The sequence below is a fragment of the Rana temporaria genome, chromosome 2 (assembly GCF_905171775.1).
Source record: "Rana temporaria chromosome 2, aRanTem1.1, whole genome shotgun sequence".
NCBI classification, from domain to species: domain Eukaryota; kingdom Metazoa; phylum Chordata; class Amphibia; order Anura; family Ranidae; genus Rana; species Rana temporaria.
The window spans coordinates 46,195,912-46,218,501 of NC_053490.1; the positions used below are offsets into that span (position 1 = coordinate 46,195,912).

Genomic DNA, 22,590 nt, shown 5'->3' on the forward strand with positions numbered 1-22,590 from the left:
GGGATCATTTAAATTACGCGCCCTTATGCCGGGCATTTTTGAGGAGCGCCCACGCAAATTACGTGGCTACTGCTTCGTGAATGAAGCATAGCGCAAATAATTTGCGGGGGGCGCAGGGCAAAAACGGGACGCTGCGCCTCCGTAAGGAGTGCGCAGCGGTACCTGAATCTACCCCAGTATAAATACAGCTGTTCTGTGAAGTCCTCAGGTTTGTTAGAGAACCTTTGTGAACAAACAGCATCATGAAGGCCAAGGAACACACCAGACAAGTCAGAGATAAAGTTGTGGAGAAGTTTAAAGCATAGGTTATAAAAAAAAAAATATCCCAAGCTTTGAACATCTCACGGAGCACTGTTCCATCCATCATCCTAAAATGGAAAGAGTATGGCACAACTGCAAACCTGGCCATCCAAACTGACAGGCCGGGCAAGGAGAGCATTCATCAGAGAAGCAGCCAAGAGGCTCATGGGAACTCAGGAGAAGCTGCAGAGAGCCACAGCTCAGGTGGGAGAATCTGTCCACAGGACAACTATTAGCAGTGTACTCCACAAATCTGGAGTTTATGGAAGAGTGGCAAGAAGGAAGCCATTGTTGAGAGAAAGCCAAAAGAAGTCTTGTTTGCAATTTGCGAGAAGCCATGTGGGGGACACAGCAAACATGTGGAAGAAGGTGCTCTGGTCAGATGAGACCAAAATTTTACTTTTTGGCCTAAAATCAAAACGCTATGTGTGGTGGAAAAAACGAACACTGCACATCACCCTGAACTCACCATCCCCACCGTGAAACATGGTGGTGGCAGCATCATGTTGTGGGGATGCTTTTCTTCAGCAGGGACAGGGAAGATGGTCAGAATTGATGGGAAGATAGAGCCAAATACAGGGCAATCTTAGAAGAAAACCTGTTATGCCGCGTACACGCGATCGGTTCGTCTGATGAAAACGGTCTGATGGACCGTTTTCATCAGACAAACCGATCATGTGTGGGCCCCATCGTTTTTTTTTCCCATCGGTGAAAAAACTTAGAACCTGTTTTAAAATTATCTGATGGTTAAAAAAGTAGTCTGTGGGGAAATCCATTGGTTAAAAATCAACGCATGCTCAGAATCAAGTCGACGCATGCTCAGAAGCATTGAACTTCATTTTTCTCAGCACGTCGTTGTGTTTTATGTCACTGCTTTCTTAAACAATAGTTTTTTTAACTGATGGTGTGTAGGCACGACTGATGAAAGTCAGCTTCATCGGATATCTGGTGAAAAAAATCCATCAAACCGTTTTCATCGGATGAACCGATCGTGTGTACAGGGCATAAGAGTCTGCAAAAGACTTGAGACTGGGGCGGAGGTTCACCCAGTGCTGATCCTGACCTCCCTGGGGCCCTAAGCAAAATTACATGTCACATTAAAGTTGAGAAGCTGGGGGGGGGGGGGGGCACTGCGGGTGTACTGCTGTCGGAAATGACATCTTACATCAAAGTGAGAAGCAGGGGGTGCTGACTTCTTACCTCTTCTCCCATGCAGCCAGCGAATTGAGATGCGGGATGAGGGGCCGAAAAATACTTTTTACCAGGCGGGGCCTCTAGTAATTTTGGGGGCCTTCCACATCTTTGCGGGGCCCTAAGCGGCTTGCATAGTGAGCCTATAGGGCGGATCGGCCCTGCGTTCACCTTCCAGCAGGACAATGACCTGAATTGTACAGCCAGAGCTACAATGGAATGATTTAGATCAAAGCATATTCATGTGTTAGAAAGGCCCAGTTAATGTCCAGTAGGGATGTCCCGATACTTTTACTCGGGGGAAATGCTCCGATGCCTCACCCGATACCTGGGCAGTCAGGGGAGTTGCAAGTCTTCTCTCCCCCGTGCTCAGTGCTGTCTTCCCCCCGTGCTGTTGTCTTTCCCCCATGCTGTTTTCCCCCTGTCCGTGCAGCTCTCTCACCTCCCCCCATCCGTGCAGTTCTCTCTCCCCCCCCCCATCTGTCCGTGCCATTCTCTCTCCTCCGTTTCCCCCGTTCTCTTTCCTCCCCCCTCATCCGTTCGTGCCGTTCTCTCTCCTCCCCTTCCCCCGTCAGTCCGTGCCGTTCTCTCTCCTCCCTCCCCGTCCGTCCGTCCGTGCAGTTCTCTCTCCTCCCCCCGTCAGTCTGTGCAGTTCTCTCTCCCCCCCCGTCCGTGCCGCTCTCCCCCCTCAATCTGTCAGGGGGGAGAGCGGAGGTAGGAGCCGCTAAGCCCGGCTCCTACCTTTTCCGAATGAACAGAGTCGGTGATTACCGACTCTATCCATTCATATAACTGAGCATCGTATCCTCCTGTGTTTACGATGCTTCAGTTTATGAATGGAGGAGCTTCTCTCCATTCATTTCAGCTGAGGCTGCAGAAAAAAAGGGACTGGGGAATCTGTGTCCTTAGTCTCTTTCTCTGTCTTAAAGGGGAGATGTCAGAGGTCTGTTAAGACCCCTACTATCTCTCCAAAGACCCCCAACAGGGCTGATTAAAAAAAATAAAAAATTGCAATAAATATAAAAAAAAAAAAAAAACACACTGACAATCCACCCCCCCCCCCTAAAAAAATAAAAATAAAATCACTGTAAAAAAAAAAATGTAAAAAAAAATAATAAATACTGCCACTGTCACATGACATTAAAAAAAGTATCGTTAATCGGTATCGCGAGTACTTGAAAAAAAAGTATCGGTACTTAGAAAAGTGGTATCGGGACAACCCTAATGTCCAGACCTAAATCCACCTGAGAATCTGTGGCAAGACTTGAAAATTGCTGTTCACAAACACTCTCTAGCCAATCTGACAGAGCTTGCAAAGAAGAATGGGCAAAAATCTGGTAGAGACATCTCCAAAGACTTGCAGCTGTAATTGCAGTGAAAGGTGGTTCTATAAAGTATTAGGGGGGGGGGGGTAAATACAAATGAACGCCGCACTTTTCACATATTTATTTGTAAAAAAATCAAATAAAACCATGTATTATTTTACTTCTAGTTCACAATTATGTGCCACTTTGTGTTGGTCTATTACAGGGATATACAATTAGCGGACCTCCAGCTGTTGCCAAACTACAAGTCCCATCATGCCTCTGCCTCTGGGTGTCATGCTTGATGCTGTCAGAGTCTCGCTATGCCTCGTGGGACTTGTAGTTTGGCAACAGCTGGAGGTCTGCTAATTCCATCACATAAAATCCCAATATAATGCATTTATGTTTTTGTGAAACCATTTAAGGGGTATGAATACTTTTTCAAGGCACTGTATGTACGTTAAAATAACCACAATGTTACAGACACTAAAATATCTGCTACTAGTATTTTTGGGCCGGGCAGTTATCTGCCTAATTGCAGCCATGATGGTCATAATCTGCTCTGTCTACCAGGAATCTCAGCCTGTTTTCTTTGGGATCATCGCAGTAAAAAATACCTGAGAGGCCACAGGGTGACGTGAAATGGTTTTCTTTTGAAAAGGGGCAACATTTTACATTTGGCCATACAATGAGCAAATTCAAGCCACAAATGGCTCTATTGGCATCTTCCCACTCGACATCCTTCAATCTGACAATTGGAGGAGCCAGGTTAAAAATGTGCGACCAAACATCTTGCATTTGCAAGCAATGTTCAGGTATTTTGATAGCTCTCAGAATACAATAGCCAGCAGGGAGATTTCTCCATCAACATTGGGGCTGAATTAGAGAGATTTTACAGAGTATGGTCAGTTTTAGTGAAGAAATGTGTAGCGCTAGTAATAAACACTTATAGAAAAATACATAAGTGGAAACCATGGATCAATGTAATTAAATCACAGTGGCCTGTGAATGAGTGTCCTTTAGAAAAAACACAAACAAAAGTCCATCAGTAGGAGGTATATGGCCGCATCATCGTCATGGAAAGGACATTCTGCACGATAAAACAGGAGTAGATGGAATACTCTTACCGGATAGCGTGGATCTGCTTGTCAGCGACAGCAGATAAACGCATGGAAGAACTCCACTCGAATCTGCTCGGCTGGACGGGGGCCCAATGGTAGACTCCACACAGGATATCCAGATGAATTGCTGTAGTCCTGGACTGGAACCTCACCGTGGGTGTGCTCGCTCAGACTCAGATTCTCAGACAGGAACAGAAGGTCAACTTGTTTCAAAGTGACAATCGGTGGTGTAAAAAAGTGGTATCCACTAAAGGAAGGTGGGCACAATCGTGGAGTATGAAAAACTTGAAGAAAAGCCAAAGTGTTGTATACGACCTGGTCCAAGGATCCAAGGTGCTTAACCTGTCTGATATCTTGCTATGGAGAGGATCTGATTCCTAATCTGGTTGTACTGAGAAGAGGCGCTCAGGTGTCGTTTTACCTTACCTCTTGGTGGGCATGGTAAGAGGTGAGCTTCCATTTAAGGCAAAAAGAGGCAAACCATTAAAGTTGTCTTCTTGGGGCAGGAAAACAGCATTACTTTCTATTACTTCCTGGGACGTTTGAATATTTAAAGTAACCTGGCTTGAGATGTTTCTAAACATAGGCCTCGTACACACGGGCCAGAGTCTCGTCAGGAAAAAAACGTTGTTTTTCCCGACGAGATTCTTGGCAAGAATCTCTTGCCGCCCGAGTGTACAGACCTTTGAAAAGAACCACGGTTCTCTTGAAAGGCAAGAACGCGGTGACGCCATCGCGTACGACGAGCATGCGCTTGTCGCATTCGATGCCGTCACCGCCATCTTGCTTAACCCTACCTATTCCGTGGAAGCTACCGCGCATGCGTCAAAGTCATTTTGAGCATGCACGGGTTTCCACGGCGACAGGTAAGTATACACACTCTCGGGTTTCTCGTCGGGAAAAAGGCCGACAAGAATCTCAACGAGAAAATAGAGAGCAGGATCTCTATTTTTCTCGTCAAGATTCTGGCGAGATTTCCAGACGAGAAACCTGAAAGCCTCGTACACACGAACGGTTTACTCTTGCAGAGAAAACCGAGCGTGTATACGAGGCTTAACAGTGCTGAAGTGTATTAACCACGTGGTGCCTTCAGATACCTGTGCCAGTCTTCAGTTCAATCCCTGTAACTCTGTGGAGGCCCTTGGATCTCAAGCCCAGGCTGTCCATAGGGCCTTTACGCAGCCATCACAAATGTTGGGGCCCCTTACACAGCTTTAGGCAGGGCCCCCCTGGAGCAGAGAACCGGGGGGGGGGGGGGGCCCCCCTCTCTCCTGCCGCGAGATCGGGGGGGTTGGTGCTACCGAACAAAACAAAGTCAAGTCAAGTCTTCTCTTCTCTCTCCTGCCGCGAGTTGCTAAAGTCAGACGGGGAAAAAAACGGGAGGGGGTTGTGCGACTTCCCTGCCACGAGTTGCTAAAGGTGGGGGGGTCAGACGAAAAAATAAAAAATATACGGCGGGGGGTGGGCCCCTGCCGCGAGTTTCTAAAGGTGGGGGGGTAAAAAAATAAAAAAACATCGGGCCCCTTATAGGTGTAATGCCTGTACCCCCCCATGATGGCGGCCCTGCCTCTACGTCTATGTAAGTTAGATGTCCCCCCTCCCTTTATTGTATCCATACAAATTGCCATACTGACATGTTCACCAATAGGAATCTGCATGTGACCACTTTGAACAAAGTGCATGTGACCACTTTGAACAAAGCCACCAGAAATAAAGCCCAACTCCAGCCATCACTATTCTTTATAGCTTTGGATAGAGTAAGAAAGAATCTGAATTCGCGTTTTTATGCTGGCTATATCCCTTTTGAAAACCTTTGTGCTCTCATCTTGTTCTGACACTAGTTAAATAGACAGAAAAAGGGGGGACATCTCCCCAATGGAGATCAGACCATAATAAAACCCCAGCAGAAGTTCTCACTCGTCCCCCACACTATTCAAAATGAAAAAAGTCTTGGCTTGTGTAATGCCCCGTACACACGATCGGAAATTCCGACAGCAAAAGTCCGATATGAGCTTTTGAACAGAAATTCCGAACGTGTGTATGCTCCATCGCACTTTTGCTGGCGGAATTTCTGGCAGCTAAAGATTGAGAGCTGGTTCTCAAATTTTCAGATGGAAAAAATTCCTATCGGAAAATACGATTGTCTGTAGCAATTCCGACGCATGCTCGGAAACAATTCGACGCATGCTCAGAAGCATTGAACTTAATTTTCTCGGCTTGTCGTAGTGTTGTACGTCACCGCGTTCTTGATGGTCAAAAGTTCAGAGGACTCTCGTGTGACCGTGTGTATGCAAGCCAAGCTTGAGCGGAATTCCATTGGAAAAAACATCCAAGGTTTTTCCGACTGAAAATCTGATTGTGTGTAGATTGAGTAGATTACCTTTTAAGAGCACCTGAGCTCAGCTTATATTCCATTGCACTCCGCTATTTTGCTGGGAACATATTTTTTGGGTGCTTTCGATTGCTGTCGCTGCTTTTGGACTTCATGAACGTGTTGGGGAGGAAGGTAGGGTTGCCACCTTTTCTTCAAGCCAAACCCGAACACTTTAGCGACCTGGGACACGTTTGGGTGCCCCAAGTAGAGTAATAATCTGGGGCACATAGCGTGTCATAGCGAATAGTGGGTGTGGCCGAAATTGCTCTTACTGACATCATCGCCTTGCCCCCCAGTGATGCCGAACCTGCCTTCAGATGGCCTCCCGCAGTGTGGTTACTTGGGGAGCCACAGCTCGGTTCCAAGGCCCGGTCTGCTATGCATACTAGCTCATTATGACTTTCTCTTGCAGGGTTTTAAAAAATAAATAAATTAATGAGGGTTTACTTCCTCTTTAAAACATCTGTCTACATAAGCCTTGCACTAGCTGTATGCTTTGTATTAAATACAATTATGTACACTGATTGATTTCATGTATTTTATTTTCAGCAATTAATGGATATTTGTATGGAAATCTCCCGGCTATGAACATGTGTGTGGGTGACTCGGTGTCCTGGCATTTGTTTAGTATCGGAAATGAAGTAGATATCCACTCAGTCTACTTTCATGGGCACACAGTTACAAACCTAGGCCACAGAACCGACGTCATTAATCTGTTTCCTGCCACATTCGTCACAGTGGAGATGACCCCATCTAATGCTGGATCATGGATGTTAACCTGCCAAGTGAATGACCACTTTGAAGGTAAATAAGGAGCACAGATTTAGACTATGCTGGTGTTATAAGTAATATATGTGTAACAAATAGTGCAGCGCAAATAATAAAAATAAATACCAATAAATGTATAAATAACTATAAAATATCAAAAAGAGTCCATAAAGTGCACAGGTGAATTAAAGTCCAAACGTGCTCCAGTATAAAGGTGACTGAGTGCAATAAATCCAAGATCGGTGACCCACAGGAAAGATCCTCCACCAATTGCTAAAGATGGCCTCTCACCTCAAACACTCGACCCATGGCTAGGTCACAAAGCATGTAAAATCTCCAAGCTATGGACAGGACACCTCCAGATCTCAATTAAGGGCAAGCAGCAGGCAGCTCAGCAAATCCCCCAGATCCACAGAGAGGTATATGTAAATAAGGAAGAAGGGACAGACTAGTGCTCTCTGTATACTAGAATCAATTTAATAAAGCAAAAGTAAATGAACTCACAATAAAAGCGACTCAGGGCCGAGTGTGGAGCATGTAAACAGAACGCGGAGCTCCGGGCTTCCGAATCCACAGACAGTCTCACAAGTCAGCATGTGAGGCAGTGAACGCGGGTGACGTCACGTGATTCCCCCCCCTCGTATGCGTTACGTCCCAGTGGGCGGGACTTCATCAGCGTGGGGTGGAGAGATCATCGTGAATGTCCCGCGGTGTCTTAAATAGTGTGCCGTTGCCATAGTAACACAGCACAATGAAAAAAAACTGCCAACCTGCGCCATCTAGTGTCTCCTTAGTAGAAGACAACCGGCAACACTTAGCTGAAACCGCCAAGCAAACAGGAAAAAGGTCAACATAAAGAGAAGACCAGCAGGTATACAGACAATAGAAAATCTATATAAAATCATTTAAAAAAATCATTTATACATGACGTCAACCACGATCGCCTCCTCATTACAAAGTATTAAAATAGTATATAATGGAATTAAACCAATATACCCATATCAGATTACATTAAATTACTACCGTGCATAGCAAAAACATTTCACTAAAATGCAACGTTAGTAAACATTAATAATACAAAAAGACATGAATTATCAAAAATACATTAAATACAGAAATGATAAAATTGATATATAAAAATATCGAAAAGAAAAATATATATAAAAATATATAAAAAAATATATAAAAAAATATATATAAAAATTCCCCAATACACTGAATAATTAGATTAACGGTTAGAAATAAAACAATTGAGATCAAACTCGACATTGAGGCCAGCCGGGAAAGAAACCTTAGTTTCGTAAATCCAAAACGATTCTCGGCGGCTCAATTGCCGAATGTGATGCCCACCTCTCCAATGCTTAGGGACTTTTTCGATGCCCCAAAATTTGAGACCTTTAGGGTCCCTATGGTGGCATTCCCTGAAATGCTTGGACACACTGTGGTTCCTGATACCACGCCGAATGTTGCTAATATGTTCTCCCACTCTCACATGTAACTCTCGTGAGGTACGTCCAACATATTGCAATCCGCATTGGCATTCTAGCATGTAAACCACTCCCACAGTGGAGCAAGTGATTAACTGCTTGATTGGATATTCGGTCCCAGTGACATTAGAAACAAAGGACTTGCGTTTTTTGATGTTACATTTAGCATGCTTGCAAGTCGCACACCTGCCACAGGCATAGAAACCTGACAAAAAATTTAAAAGTTTGGGTCGGGGGATAACTGGTGGATCAATCACTCCTGGAGCCAAACGGTCCCTAAGAGAAGGGGCCTTCCTGTACACAAATTGTTGACGCTCAGGGAGAACTGGACCCAGAACCACATCTCCTTTCAGGACAGGCCAGTGTTTGGCCACAAATTTTTCAAACTTTTTATGTTGTATGTTGTAATCTAACAACATTTTGTAATTGGCTACTTCTAAATCCACATTAGGAGGTTTGTCCATTATGATCAGACTCCTATCAGTATTCCTGACCTTTTCAATCTTCTGCTTGATTACAGGCATAGAGCAACCTTTGGCCACAAACCTGGTGGCCAATTCCTGAGACTGCGCTGAATAATCCGATTCTAATGCACAATTCCTACGGAGCCTAACGAATTGGCCACGAGGAATATTACATAGCCACAATCTATGATGGCAGCTCGTTAAGGGAATATACCCATTTCGGTCTACAGTCTTGAAGTGATTCCTAGTGACTAATCTAGACCCAGACTTAAAAATTTTGAGGTCCAAAAAAGTCACCTGATCCGGGGAGACAGTCCAAGTCAGGACAATACCCTTATCATTGGAGTTAAGTCTATTCATAAACAACTCCAATGAGGCCATGTCCCCCTCCCAGATCATCACCAGATCATCAATATATCTGCGGTAGCAGAGGAGCTGAGGTGGCATGTCATGGAAAACCACATCTCGCTCCCAGTGGGCCATAAACAAATTGGCCACACTGGGAGCGAAACGGGCTCCCATCGCAACTCCGCACCGCTGGAGAAAAAATTCCCTATTGAACCAAAAGTAGTTCTTCAATAAGCAAAATCTCAAACTGTCCAAAAGAAAACATACATGTTCAGGATTCAAATCTGTGGCCTCCAATGCCCATGCAACTGATGCTAGAGCTGCATCATGCCCTATTATGGTATACAGGGATCACACATCAGCGGTCACCAGTATAGTATTACCTGTACACGGAATGGAATTCAAGATTTGAATGATCTGCTTGGTGTCCCGCAAATAAGCAGGCACCTTACAGACCAAAGGCTGCAAAAAGACATCTAGGTATTGTCCCAAACAGGACGTGACGGAATCAATTCCATTCACAATAGGACGGCCAGGAGGCCGTTCAGCGTCTTTATGCAATTTAGGCAAAAAATATATTATCGGGGTGCGGCAATGAAAAGGATCTAAATAGGCAGCCTCCTTTTTGTTAAGAATACCTGATTTCTTACCTTCCTCTATCAACAGGTGAAGTTCATTTTTAAAATTTCACCATAGGGTCGCCCCGCAACAAGAGGTAGGTACTGTGATCACCCAGCAACCTACACATCTCCTCGTAGTAGTAGGCCTTGCTGAGGACCACCAAGCCCCCCCCCCCCCCGTCTGCAGGGCGAATTACAATATCATTACGTTGTTCCAACGAGACAATACAAATGTTCAATGTGAGCTTTTTGTCGGAATTTCCGACAACAAAAATATTGAAAGCTGGTTCTTAAATTTTCCGACAACAAAAGTCCTTGTCGGAAATTCCGATCGTCTGTATAGCTTATACGGCCCACTTCCTGTTTCTTTGACGGAAATTCCAACGCACAAAAATCCTACGCACGCTCGGCATCATTAAACTAGATTTGTCTCGGCTCGTTGTAGTGTTGTACGTCATCGCGTTCTTGACGTTCGGAATTTCAGACAACATTTGTGTGACCGTGTGTATGCAACACAAGTTTGAGCCAACATTCCGTCGGAAATAAATCCACGGTTTTGTTGTCGGAAATTCCAATCGTGTGCCCGCGGCATGAGAGCATTTTTGCGGCGGAAAAACTCCTCTGAAAACCCATGTGTCCTGGTTTTTTTCCCAGCCAGAGAAGGCCCCTGACAAAAAATATGGACACATCGGATAACATGCTGGGGAGTTCACTGGCTGTAGAAAAAAACACCTGAAGCCAAAAACGGCAGCTGAAAAAAAAAAAAAAAAAAAGTTTAATTGCACTTTAACTTTAGATGATGAATGAAAAGCTTCTCCTTAATGATTTACTAATGACACCGATAGGATAAGCAGTTTTAGTGCCCTGGCCTCCAGCCACTAAAAAGTAGTAATACCCATTGACCAGAGAGATATGTATGGAATGCACTTTCGTTTATCATCCAAATTATTCCTCGCAGATGAAATCCAGTTGTGGAATTCCATTTTGTAGTAAAGTACTACATATATAAATTAGACCTTCCTTTCTATGTGTTCTGGACATTGCATAGTGCAAGCTATTAAAATCATATACAGTACATCAAATTGCCTGGCTGCCAACAGGAGAGCAGTAGCAGTACCATGAGGTACTGATGGGGGTCCCATATTTTAACCATTTTATGGCTGGAGGTATTCTTGTCTTTGGGACTACAGTGATTCTAGTCAAAGCGTTTCAACTGACTTACCGTATTTTTTGGGGTATAGCGCGCTCCCGCGTATAGCGCGCACCCCTAAAGTTGCCCCGAAATTCCTGTGGAAAAAAGATTTTTGTACTTACAGTTTTGGTGTCTTGCGCGGCGTCCATCGTCTGCGGCTTCGGGGTCTCCTCTTCGTCGGGTCCGGCGTCCTTCTGCGGCGTCCTCCCCGTTCGTTTCCCGCGCCGAGTTTGAATACTGCGCCGGCATATACCGAGCGCAGTACACTCGTGTATAGTCGGGCAGGCTCGGCTACTCTCGCGCTCACGTCCTGTACGTCCAGGACGTCAGGGCGAGAGGAGCCGAGACTGCTCGACTATACACGAGTGTACTGCGCTCGGTATATGCCGGTGCAGTATTCAAACTCAGCGCGGGATAGCGGGTATCGGCGTATATCGCGCACCCACGATTTTGCCCTGATTTTCAAGGCAAAAAAGTGCGCGGTATACGCCGATAAATACGGTATTTTAAAGGAGAGCTCTGGGAAGAATAGGAATTACAGTGAAACCTCAGATTGCGAGTAACGAGCGTTTCGCAATACGAGCATTTTTAAAATCCTGGCTCGGTTTACAAGTGTTGTCTTCGCAAAACAAGCAGGATTCAAGCCACAGCGGTGTGCAGTACCGCATTTGGCCAGAGGTGCGGGGGCACCGGAACCGTTCAGAAATATTTGGAAATACTCCGTTCTTGAGCCTTCCCGTGGGTTTCCGAGTTCAGCCGAGCTGTCCCCAAATATTTCCGAGTCTCTCCGGCACCCCCCACCTTGCATTCCATAGAAGTCAATGCAGAAACAAATTATTTTCGTTTCCATTGACTTCTATGAGGAAACTCGCTTTGATATGCGAGTGCTTTGGATTAAAGCCTGGGACTCCGACCTGTTCTGCCAAGTGAGCCACATCCGTGATCAGAAGCTGCAGCCATCGCCACCTCCTGCTGCCGCTTTGCTCCCCTGTCACGACCAGTCTTCGGCCGCCCCCAGTGTCATCCCTCTGGTGGGTGTCATCCCGGTGTGGTCTGCACCCCCGTAGCGATGCCACTGCTTGTAGTGTTCATTCTGCCTGGGGGCGGCACCGCCCCTCTGAAAAATGGCACCCAAAGCAAACGCCTTGTTTGCCGCGTGGTAGATACGCCCCTGGCTCCCCCTGCTTCCTGTGTTTAGATTAGAAGTTAAAGATTGGAAGACTGCCAAGTCAGCGCTGGGAAGGGAGTACAGAGAGAGCTGAGCTGCTGCAATTTTTGAAGCAGCCCAAGAACATAGGGCCAGATTCAGATACAATTACGTTGCTCCACGGCAGCGTAACGTATCTGATTTACGTTACACCGCCGCAGGTTTACAGCATAAGGGCCTGATTCTCAAAACTCTTACCTGTAAACTTGCGGCGGTGTAACGTAAATGGGCTCAGCGCAAGCCCGCCCAATTCAAATGGGGCGGGCACCATTTAAATTAGGCGCGTTCCCGTGCCGAACGTACTGCGCATGCTACGTCGGATAAATTACCCGACGTGCATTGCGCTAAATGATGTCGCATGGACGTCATTTGTTTAGACGTTAACGTAAATGGCGTCCAGCGCCATTCACGGACGACTTAAGCAAACGACATGGTTTTTTAAATTTCGACGCGGGAAAGACGGCCATACTTAACATGGCTTAGAACAACTAGGGCTCAGCCCTAATTTTACGCGGCGTAACTCGACGGAAACAACGTAAAGTTAGATCGACGGGCAGCGTGGACGTTCGGGAATCGCCGTAACTAGTCATTTGCATATTCTACGCCGACCGCAATGGCCTCGCCACCTAGCGGCCGGCCTAGAATTGCATCCTTAAGATCCGACAGTGTAATTCAATTACACCTGTCGGATCTTAGGGCTAGCTATGCGTAACTGATTCTATAAATCAGTCGCATAGTTAGGACGGCCGGAACACAGAGATACAACGGTGTATCAGGAGATACGCCGTCGTATCTCTTCTGTGAATCTGGCCCAGAGGCCTTTTTGCAGGTGCTGAATGTGAATTCATTAATAACTTGTAAACACATTGCTGAATCCCTGGACTTGCAATTCAGAGACTTTCTACTACCGTGTTTCCCCGAAAATAAGACACCGTCTTATATTTTTTTTCCCTCAAAAAATCACACTATGGCTTATTTTCGGGGGGTGTCTTATATGTCGAAATGTGGTGCCATTTCACGGGCAAATGTTTGAATATCAGCCCTGCGCACAACCAAAGCCTTTGCTCTCCTGTCAGCAACCTATTCACTAATCATGTCTTCCAGCTCAGAAAATAAAGGTTGCCTACCTGAACCACACTTGCGCTTCTTGGAATTTCCTCTGTCCACCTGTAGACTGAGAGTGGAGCACAGTGGAGCTGGGGTGATCTCTTTGGGCTCAGTAGCAGCTTTTCCCCCTATCCCCTGGTGTTTGTGTGGGGTGAGAGAGGTGGTACAGAGCTTCTCCTCACTTCTTTACAGCTCTGAGCTCCGCACCAGTACAGTACTACCGTATCACGTGTTGTTTACCGCTCCGCGCCGCATACGACACGCCCATTGCTACGTCTTATTTTCGGGGGATTCGACACGCCATCGCTACGTCTTATTATCGGGGATTCGACACGCCATCACTACGTCTTATTTTCGGAGGGGTGTCTTATATTTCGATCTTGCGTCGAAATCCCGCTACGGCTTATTTTCGGAGTACGTCTTATTTTCGGGGAAACACGGTATGCCTATGTTTTTTTTTTAAACCAATTTCAAATTTCTCAACTTGCGTACAGCTGTTATGTAATACGGCATTCCTGGAACCAAGACGTAATGGTATCCAGATGTATACTGTGACATTCTGAGAATGAGATCTAATGTACATTTAGCCTATGTTTCATTTCTGCATGTCAGTCCAACTTTGCGGGCAAGTTCAGAGACATCTGTGTGGGTTCCTGCACAGATACAGTATCTCACAAAAGTGTGTACACCCCTCACATTTTTGTAAATATTTTATTATATCTTTTCATGTGACAACAATGAAGAAATTACACTTTTCTACAATGTAACGTAGTGAGTGTACAGCTTGTATAACAGTGTACATTTGCCGTCCCCTTAAAATAACTCAACACACAGCCATTAATGCCTAAACCGCTGGCAACAAAAGTGAGTACATCCCTAAGTGAAAATGTCCAAATTGGGCCCAAAGTAGGGTTGTCCCGATACTAGTATCGGTATCGGGACCGATACTGAGCATTTGCGTGAGTACTTGTACTCGCGCAAATGCTCCCGATGCTTCTGCCGATACTTTTTTTTTTTTAGGTGACGAGCGGGCAAAGAGGTGGGCTGAGAGCGGGGGCAGAGAGGGGGTGGAGAGTGGGGGCTGAGAAGGGGCGGAGAGCGGGGGCTGAGCTCGTGCTAACTGCTAAGAGGGGCGGAGAGCGGGCAGAGAGGGGGCAGAGAGCGGGGGCTGAGAAGGGGCGGAGAGCGGGGGCTGAGCTCGTGCTAACTGCTAAGAGGGGCAGAGAGCGGGCAGAGAGGGGGCGGAGAGCGGGGGCTGAGAAGGGGCGGAGAGCGGGGGCTGAGCTTGCGCTAACTGCTAAGAGGGGCGGAGAGTGGGCAGAGAGAGGGCGGAGATCGAGTGCTGAGAAGGAGCGGGGGCTGAGATTGTGCTAACTGCTAAGAGGGGCGGAGAGCAGGGGATGAGAAGGGGCGGAGAGCGGGGGCTGAGATTGTGCTAACTGCTAAGAGGGGCGGAGAGCGGGCGGAGAGCAGGAAGGACATCATAGCAGCCCTCGGCAAGTAAAACGCTGAATGAATACTGTCACAGTTGTACACAGTACACACTATCACAGTTGCATAAGTGCCAGCCACCTGTCAGTGCCTATAAGTATCAGTGCCAGTATCAGTGCCATCTAACAGTGCCAGCCACCTATCAGTGCCCACAACTGCCGCATATCAGTGCCTGCCACCTGTCAGTGCCATCAGTGCCCATAACTGCCGCCTATCGGTGCCAGCCACCTGTCAGTGCCATCAGTGCTCATAACTGCCGCCTATCAGTGCCAGCCAAATGTCAGTGTCTATAAGTGCTGCCTATCAGTGCCATCTAACAGTGCCAGCCACCTATCAGTGTCCATAAATGCCGCCTATCAGTGCCAGCCACCTGTCGGTGCCATCAGTGCCCATAACTGCCACCTATCAGTGCCAGCCACCTGTCAGTGCCATCAGTGCCCATAACTGCTGCCTATCAGTGCCACCTGTCAGTGCTCATAGGTGCCAACCATCAGTGCCCATCAGTCAATGCCATCTATCAGGCCCCATCAGTCTGTGCCACCTATCAGTGCCCATCAGTCAAACTGACACTTGGCATTAAAAAAAAGTATCGTTAATCAGTATCGGCGAGTACATGAAAAAAAGTGTCGGTACACGGTCCTAAAAAAGTGGTATCGGGACAACCCTAGCCCAAAGTTTCAAGATTTTGTGTTGCCACCATTATTTTCCACTGCCTTAACCGTCTTGGGTATGGAGTTCACCAGAGCTTCACAGGTTGGCACTTTCCACTCCTCCATGATGACATCATGACCCCAAAGCACCCCCCCATGTTGATGGCATGTAGCCTGGTATGGTTCAAGGGGGGGGGGGGGCTTGCTCGCCCCTCCTATCCTGTGTTGCATGCTCAGATAAGGGGCTAGTATGGCTTTTGGGGGGGACCCCACGCCAATTTGTTTTACATTTTGGCGTGGAGTACGCCCTCAAAATCCATACCAGACTGGACTGGGGGAACCCACACCTTGTTTTAATTTTATTTTTATCTATATTGCTGGGAGCCGGCAATACATTACAAGCCGCAAGCAATTTTAAATTACGTTTTTCCCTTTTAGAAATGTCTTTTTGCTGCAACACTGTAAAACGCATCACTCAGATGCACCACTTTACATGCAGACTAAGAGAACCCCCCCAGGCACGATATTTAAAGCAATATTTAATTTTTATTGTTTCACTTTAAGCATTATTAAAATCACTGCTTCTGAAAAAACTGTTGTTTTTTAAAACTTTTTTTTTGCATTGATACATGTCCCCTGGGGCAGGACTTGTGTCCCCAAACACTTTTTATGACAATAACTTGCATATAAGCCTTTAAAAGCAGCACTTTTGATTTCCTGTCTCAAGCAAGCCTGTGTAAATTTGATGTGCCTGGCTGTACAGTGTCGGGAATCCCTATTCACCAGCAGCTCCTATGGGGGATGCGCTACATAAGCAATGGCAGCCTATGTTTTTCTCAATCATGCAATTTTGTTACACCAACAATGGAATGTGATAATGTGAACCTGTGTACGTTGGGCTCCTTCAGAGAGAGGCCATAGGGGCTTAATAGTGTGTTGTGTGTGTGTGTGTGTTTGTTTTTTTTTTTTTAACCTATGCTCTAATATTGTTTTCTTTTTCTTTTCCTAGCCGGCATGTTGGGCTTATATAAAGTTGAAAATTGTGGTGCAACTCCTGCGCCTCTCTCGCTGGGACCTGTGCGGAGATATTTTATTGCTGCAGAGAAAGTGCTCTGGGACTACGCACCAAGGAACTACGACATGTTCGCCAACAGGCCTTTAGATGACCCAGAGAGGTAATTTCATGAAGTAGTTGTCATGTAATTAGACTTTGTTCGCTTTAGGTTGTGACATTTTATGTTGCACCTGGAACTATATATGAAAATCATTCCTATACATTTACATGCCTTCAGTGCAGTAAAAAAATTGTAGTGAGCAAAACATTCTAAGGCCCCGTACACACGACCGAACATGTCTGCTGAAAATGGTCCGCGGACCAGTTTCAGCAGACATGTTCGGTCATGTGTATGACCGACCGGACAGGTTTCCAGCGGACATTTGTCCAGCCGACCGTTTTGCAGCAGGCAAATATTTCTTAGCATGCTAAGAAACATGTCCGCTGGAAACCTGTCCGTCGGACATGTTCGGTCGTCTGTACAGACTCACCGGACATGTCCGATCGGCCGCCATCCCTCGCATACGTCGAATCACTTCGACGCATGTGTGGAAGCATTGAACTTCCAGGGCCGCGCACGTCGCCGCGTCATCGTCGCGGCGACGGCGCCGCCACGTCACCGCGGATGGTGTACGCGCGGATTTCTGTCTGATGGTGTGTACAACCATCAGACAGAAATCCGGGCAGACGACTGCCTGCTGAAAACGGTCCGGCGGACTGTTTTCAGCAGACTGTTCGGTCGTCTGTACAAGGCCTAAGAAGAAAGCTGCTAAAAGAAGGTTCTTCTTTTAATGGTGTGGCTGTGATTTATGTTTGCTGGTTTTTGCCAGAGATTGTGTGCCAGAGATGGTTTTATTAAATATTCTTGGTATAGACGCGGCTCAGGGCTGTTAGCACATGTCTGAAAACATGTAGCTGAAAGCTGGTCCCTTCATGACAGCTCTGAAACAATGGAAAAAATATGGAAATGTAGTGGTGTCATGGTCAGGGGTCAGGCTCAGAGACCAGTAGCTGGAGAAGTACACAAGCAGGTCACCCTGGCAGATGACACAGGCTCACCCAAGGTGTGGGGTCCAAGCACTAACTGGTATTCACCAGTGCTCCTGATGGTGGAGATGGGTTTTGCTACGTGTTATTACCAGGTTGTGGTCCTTATAACCACCCCACCAGGAAGGGAGCAAGCTGGAGTCCAGTGGCAGATAATCAGGTTGGAATCAAGCAGATGCGCAGTCTGTAATAAAGCCAAAGGTCGGTAACATGTGGTTGCAGGTTTGGATCAAGCTAAAGCATAGTGAGGAATAAGCTAAAGGTTGGTACCGAGTGGTAGCGGAGATAAGGATGCTGCAGGTACGCAAAGGAGTGAGATGTTTTAAAAGTATGCAAATCCTTTAAGCCCAACCGGACTCAGTAAGCATTGAAGCATGAGGGTCAACATGACTGTAAGACATTTAGCATTGAATTGAATTATAGTTGTTGAAAAATATGGCGTTTAACATCAGCAAATCTCTTTGTTATCGTTGACTCTACTTAAAGCTAACAACCAAAAACTAAGGGCCAGATTCAGAAACAACTTACGACGGCGTATCTCCAGATACGCCGTCGTAAGTCTGAGTGTGTGCCGTCGTATCTTGGCGCCTGATTCAAAGAATCAGATACGCCTTACGGTTGCCAAGATACGAGCGGCGTAAGTCTCTTACGCCGTCGTATCTTGGGGTGCATATTTACGCTGGCTGCTAGGTGGCGCTTCCGTTGATTTCTGAGTCTAACATGCAAATGACCTAGATACGCCGATTCACAAACGTAGTTCCGTCTGGCGCATCTATATACGCCGTTTACGTAAGGCGTTGGTCCGGCGTAAGTTTACCCCTCATAAAGCAGGGGTAAGTCATGTTAGGTATGGACGTCGGAAACGTCGGAACAGCGTCGTATTTTACGTCGTTTGCGTAAGTCGTCTGTGAATGGGGATGGGCGTAGGTTACGTTCACGTCGCCTAACCATTGAGCCGACGTATCTTAGGGAGAAAATTTGACGTGATACTGAGCATGCGCGCGCATGCGCCGTTTGTAAAGCGCGTCATTTACGTGGGGTCACAAATCATTTACATACAACACGCCGGCCCATTTACACTACGCCGCCGTAACTTAGAGCGCAAGTTCTTTCTGAATACGGGACCTGCCGCTCTAAGTTACGGCGACGTAGTGTATCTGAGATACGCTACGCCCGCCTAAAGATAGGCGATTCTCTCTGAATCTGGTCCTAATTTTTTTTTGCATATGGTCATGTCATGCAGCAACTGTCAACACAGAAATGATTCTATTGCATTATGATGCAGTATTTGCTATCAGAGCCATCATTCTCCAACCTATTAAAAGTGGGGTGGGGGGAATGGGAGGGAGGGGGCATGAGGCATCCAATGAGCCGACCCGAGTTTATTAAATAAAGTGTTAACATGTTGAATAGGAGATGGATGTAGTGGTTGCCAGCAAAGAAAACCTATATCTGACCACCCGGGTAAAAACTCTGGATTGCCCAGAATCGGGCTAAGAGGCCCCAGGCACAAAGATAAGTAGTAATAGCCTTGTCCCAAATGTATAAGAGTGAGGAGAACGGGAGTGTCAGCTGTGGAAGAGGCGGGTGGTCCATTGGAAGCAGCCATGGGAGAAAATTCAGTGGTACTGGTGATAAGTCCGACTTAAGAATAACCCACTGTGTGAAAGGACCATGATGGAACCAATCTAGTATACTACTAAGTAATGCTGCGGTGTAGTATAAATAAGTGATGCAGACCTGCTCTACCAGCGTCTCTCCTTCACTAGGATATCATACCCAAGTCTAGCCGACGATCTGGACCAAATAAACTTAAATAATGTAGAGCTTGCCAGTCGAAAGAATGAGCATGGGATCCGAATTTGAATTGTTTGAAAGATGAAGAGAAATCTGTGAAGGCTATCCATCTTGAAGAGGGAAATCCGTCCTAGCCAGGAATGAGGCATAGATGACATTGTCTTAAAGCACTGCTGCATGTTGTTCAAGAGCGGGCAATAATTTTACTTGTACAGTTTTTAAAGTTGCGACGGTATTTGGACACCTAAATATTTGATAGAGTGCATGCACCCAGCACTCTATACGGGAATTTATCTGCAATAGAGTCTTGGGTGCCCACAGGAAGAATATATGCCAATAATTTGGCATATATTTTAAGATCAACATTCATTAAAGAAATTGGGCGGTAACTTGAGCATTCGGCTGGATCTTTCTGATCTAGAGTAATATGTGCCTCCTGCGATTGGTGAGAAAAAGCGCACTCGTCAGAGATTGAGTTGAAAGTAGAATCCATTATGGGACCTAAGATGTTATTTAATTGTTGATAAAAAGCACCTGAAAAACCACCTGGACCATGACTCTTACCCCGAGGGAAGACCATTAATCGTTTGCAAAATTTCCTCAATGGTAAATGGTGTATTCAATGAAGAAGTGGCAAATTGATCTAATCTAGGTAGAGCTGTGGTCGACATGTATTGGGAAAGCTTTTCATGTCCCCCCGTATAAGTCAAATTTGGGAGGGGATTGGAGATGTTATAAAGAGTCTTATAGTACTCATGAAACGTCAAAGCAATCTCTTTGGAAGATTGCACCAGCCCCCTCTTAGGACATCGAAGTTTAGAAATATACGTAAATCCTATAAAGTCTACCAATCTTTTTATCTAGGGTTAGGGCTAGGGTTAGGGGTTGGGGTTGGGGTTAGAGTTAGGGTTTCCCATTGAAGAATATGGCTAGGACACAGGAATTGGAACAGGGACCTCCCCCAAAGGAGGCAGGTTCCCAGATGTCAAAGGGCACAGGGCGTGGCTGACCCACCCCCACCAAAGTGTACCGCCTACCCCAACTAAGTCGGGGAATGAACAAGTCGGGGAATGAACAAGTCGGGGAAAGCGTCTTTTTATCTTTTTACAAAAAACTCGTAACTAATCGTACTTGTGCAATCTTTATGTCATTCGTACATCTGATCCAGTAGCTGGAGAAGATCCCTGTGTTTCCTCTCCGGTTGTTGGAAAATATTTAAAAGGGTTTCATTCAGCCTCCAAGATGCCATTGGTTTAGAGAAAGGTGGTTGACTGACTGAAAAACAAAAAGTGGAAAATGATCCGACCAAAGTTGGGAGCCAATAGACGCCTGTGGTTGCCAGCTTAGCATATTATGCGAGACAAAAAAAAGGTCCATCTTACTGTAGGTGGAATGAGTTTGAGACTGACAGGTGTAATCAAGGTTCGGTTGGGTGTAAATACCCGCCAGATATCTACCAATTGAAATTCATGTAAGCAGCGATTTAATCGATTGAGTTAGGAAAGGGAAAGGCGATATTGAGGTTGTGTCTAATGATGAATCCAGTATGATATTTAGATCCCCTCTCAGTACTACCCTCTCTTCCGCTAAGGCACTTACTTCATGCAAAAGGGAGAGCAGCATAGGGATCTGTCCATAATTGGGAGCATACACATTGATTAAAGTAAATGGCATTTTGTTGATTTTACATTCATTTAAGAATAATATATCGTCCCTTTGGATCGCTTACCTCATGAACATTGGAGACCGAAAGCGAGGTATGAAAACCTATAGCCACACCTTTAGATTTACTTACTGGGTTGTTACAAAAGTGCTACTTAGCATAATGACAAGTGGGCATAAATGGGACTGATGATGTTTTAAAATGCGTCTCCTAAAGAAACAGAACATTAACTCTCTGTTTATGCATATTATATAGAAGTTGTAACCGTGTCTGTGGGATATTGAGCCCTCTTACATTAGGAGACCCAAATTTGATTAATGACATAGTAATTTAAAATTCGTAAATTTTTGGCAGGGTGGGCCATATTTGTTGAACGCCAAAGGAAGAGACGTAAAAAAAAAGGGGGGGGCAGAAGAAGAGAGGTAGGGGAAATGTGGGACTCTTCTAACTGGACCTCAAAAACGAAGAGTGTATCTATTCTGATGCCGCGTACACACGTCACTTTAATTGACCGTGTGTGGGGGAAAACGTTGTTTTATGTCTTCTAAAAAACGACCAAAAAAAATTGAAGCATGCTTCAATTTTATGTGTCGTTTTTCAAAACGTCAACTTTTACTTCACAGAAATTGACCGTGTGTAGCAAAAACGTCGTTTAAAACGACGTTTTTTCATCCGCGCATGCCCAGAAGCTACTTATGAAGCGAGCTTCAATGGAAAAACGTGGTGGAACGTAACCTCGCTTTGCTAGAACATTGTGAGAAAAACGATGGTGTGTAGGCAACTTCGTCTTTGAAAATTGAAGTTTCAAAAACGTTGTTTTTTACTTCACAGAAAATGTCGTTTTTTTTTCATCACATAAAGTGATGGTGTGTACGGGGCATGACACTCTGAACGTCTAAAAGGAGGATCCTATAGGACAAGGGCCTGTCAAAGGTCCTGTGCCCACTCCTGCTCCTAATGTTGAAGAAAAAAAGGGGGGGGGGGTAATCCCTTAGGCCCCGTACACACGACCAAACATGTATGCTGAAACTGGTCCGCGGGCCAGTTTCAGCATACATGTTCGGTCGTGTGTGGGCGCGAGCGGGCCGAATTCCAGCAAACATTTGCCCGCCGGGCCTTTTCCCAGCGGGCAAATATTCCTGGACGTGTTTTAAAACCGTCCGCTGGAATCCTGCCCGCTCGGACATGTACGGTCGTCAGTACAGACCTACCGTACATGTCCAGGCGCCCGCCGTCCCTCGCATGCGTCGAATGACTTAGACGCATGCGTGGAAGCCTTTAAATGGCAGGCCCGCCCACGTCTCCGCGTCATCGCCGCATCATCGTTGCGGCGACGACGCGAACATGCCCCGCGTATTGTTTACGCGCGGACTTCTGTACGATGGTGTGTACAACCATCGTACAG

General features: G+C 46.1%; 1 protein-coding gene across 1 annotated transcript in view; it reads left to right on the forward strand.

The window, feature by feature from the left end:
- HEPHL1 (hephaestin like 1) overlaps positions 1 to 22,590 on the forward strand; it is a 160,312-nt gene that overhangs the window by 51,232 nt on the left and 86,490 nt on the right. Inside the window, exons 5-6 of the mRNA XM_040340156.1 lie at positions 6,840 to 7,094; positions 16,634 to 16,799. Coding sequence (XP_040196090.1) covers positions 6,840 to 7,094; positions 16,634 to 16,799 — 421 coding nt within the window. The remainder of the gene's footprint in view (positions 1 to 6,839; positions 7,095 to 16,633; positions 16,800 to 22,590) is intronic.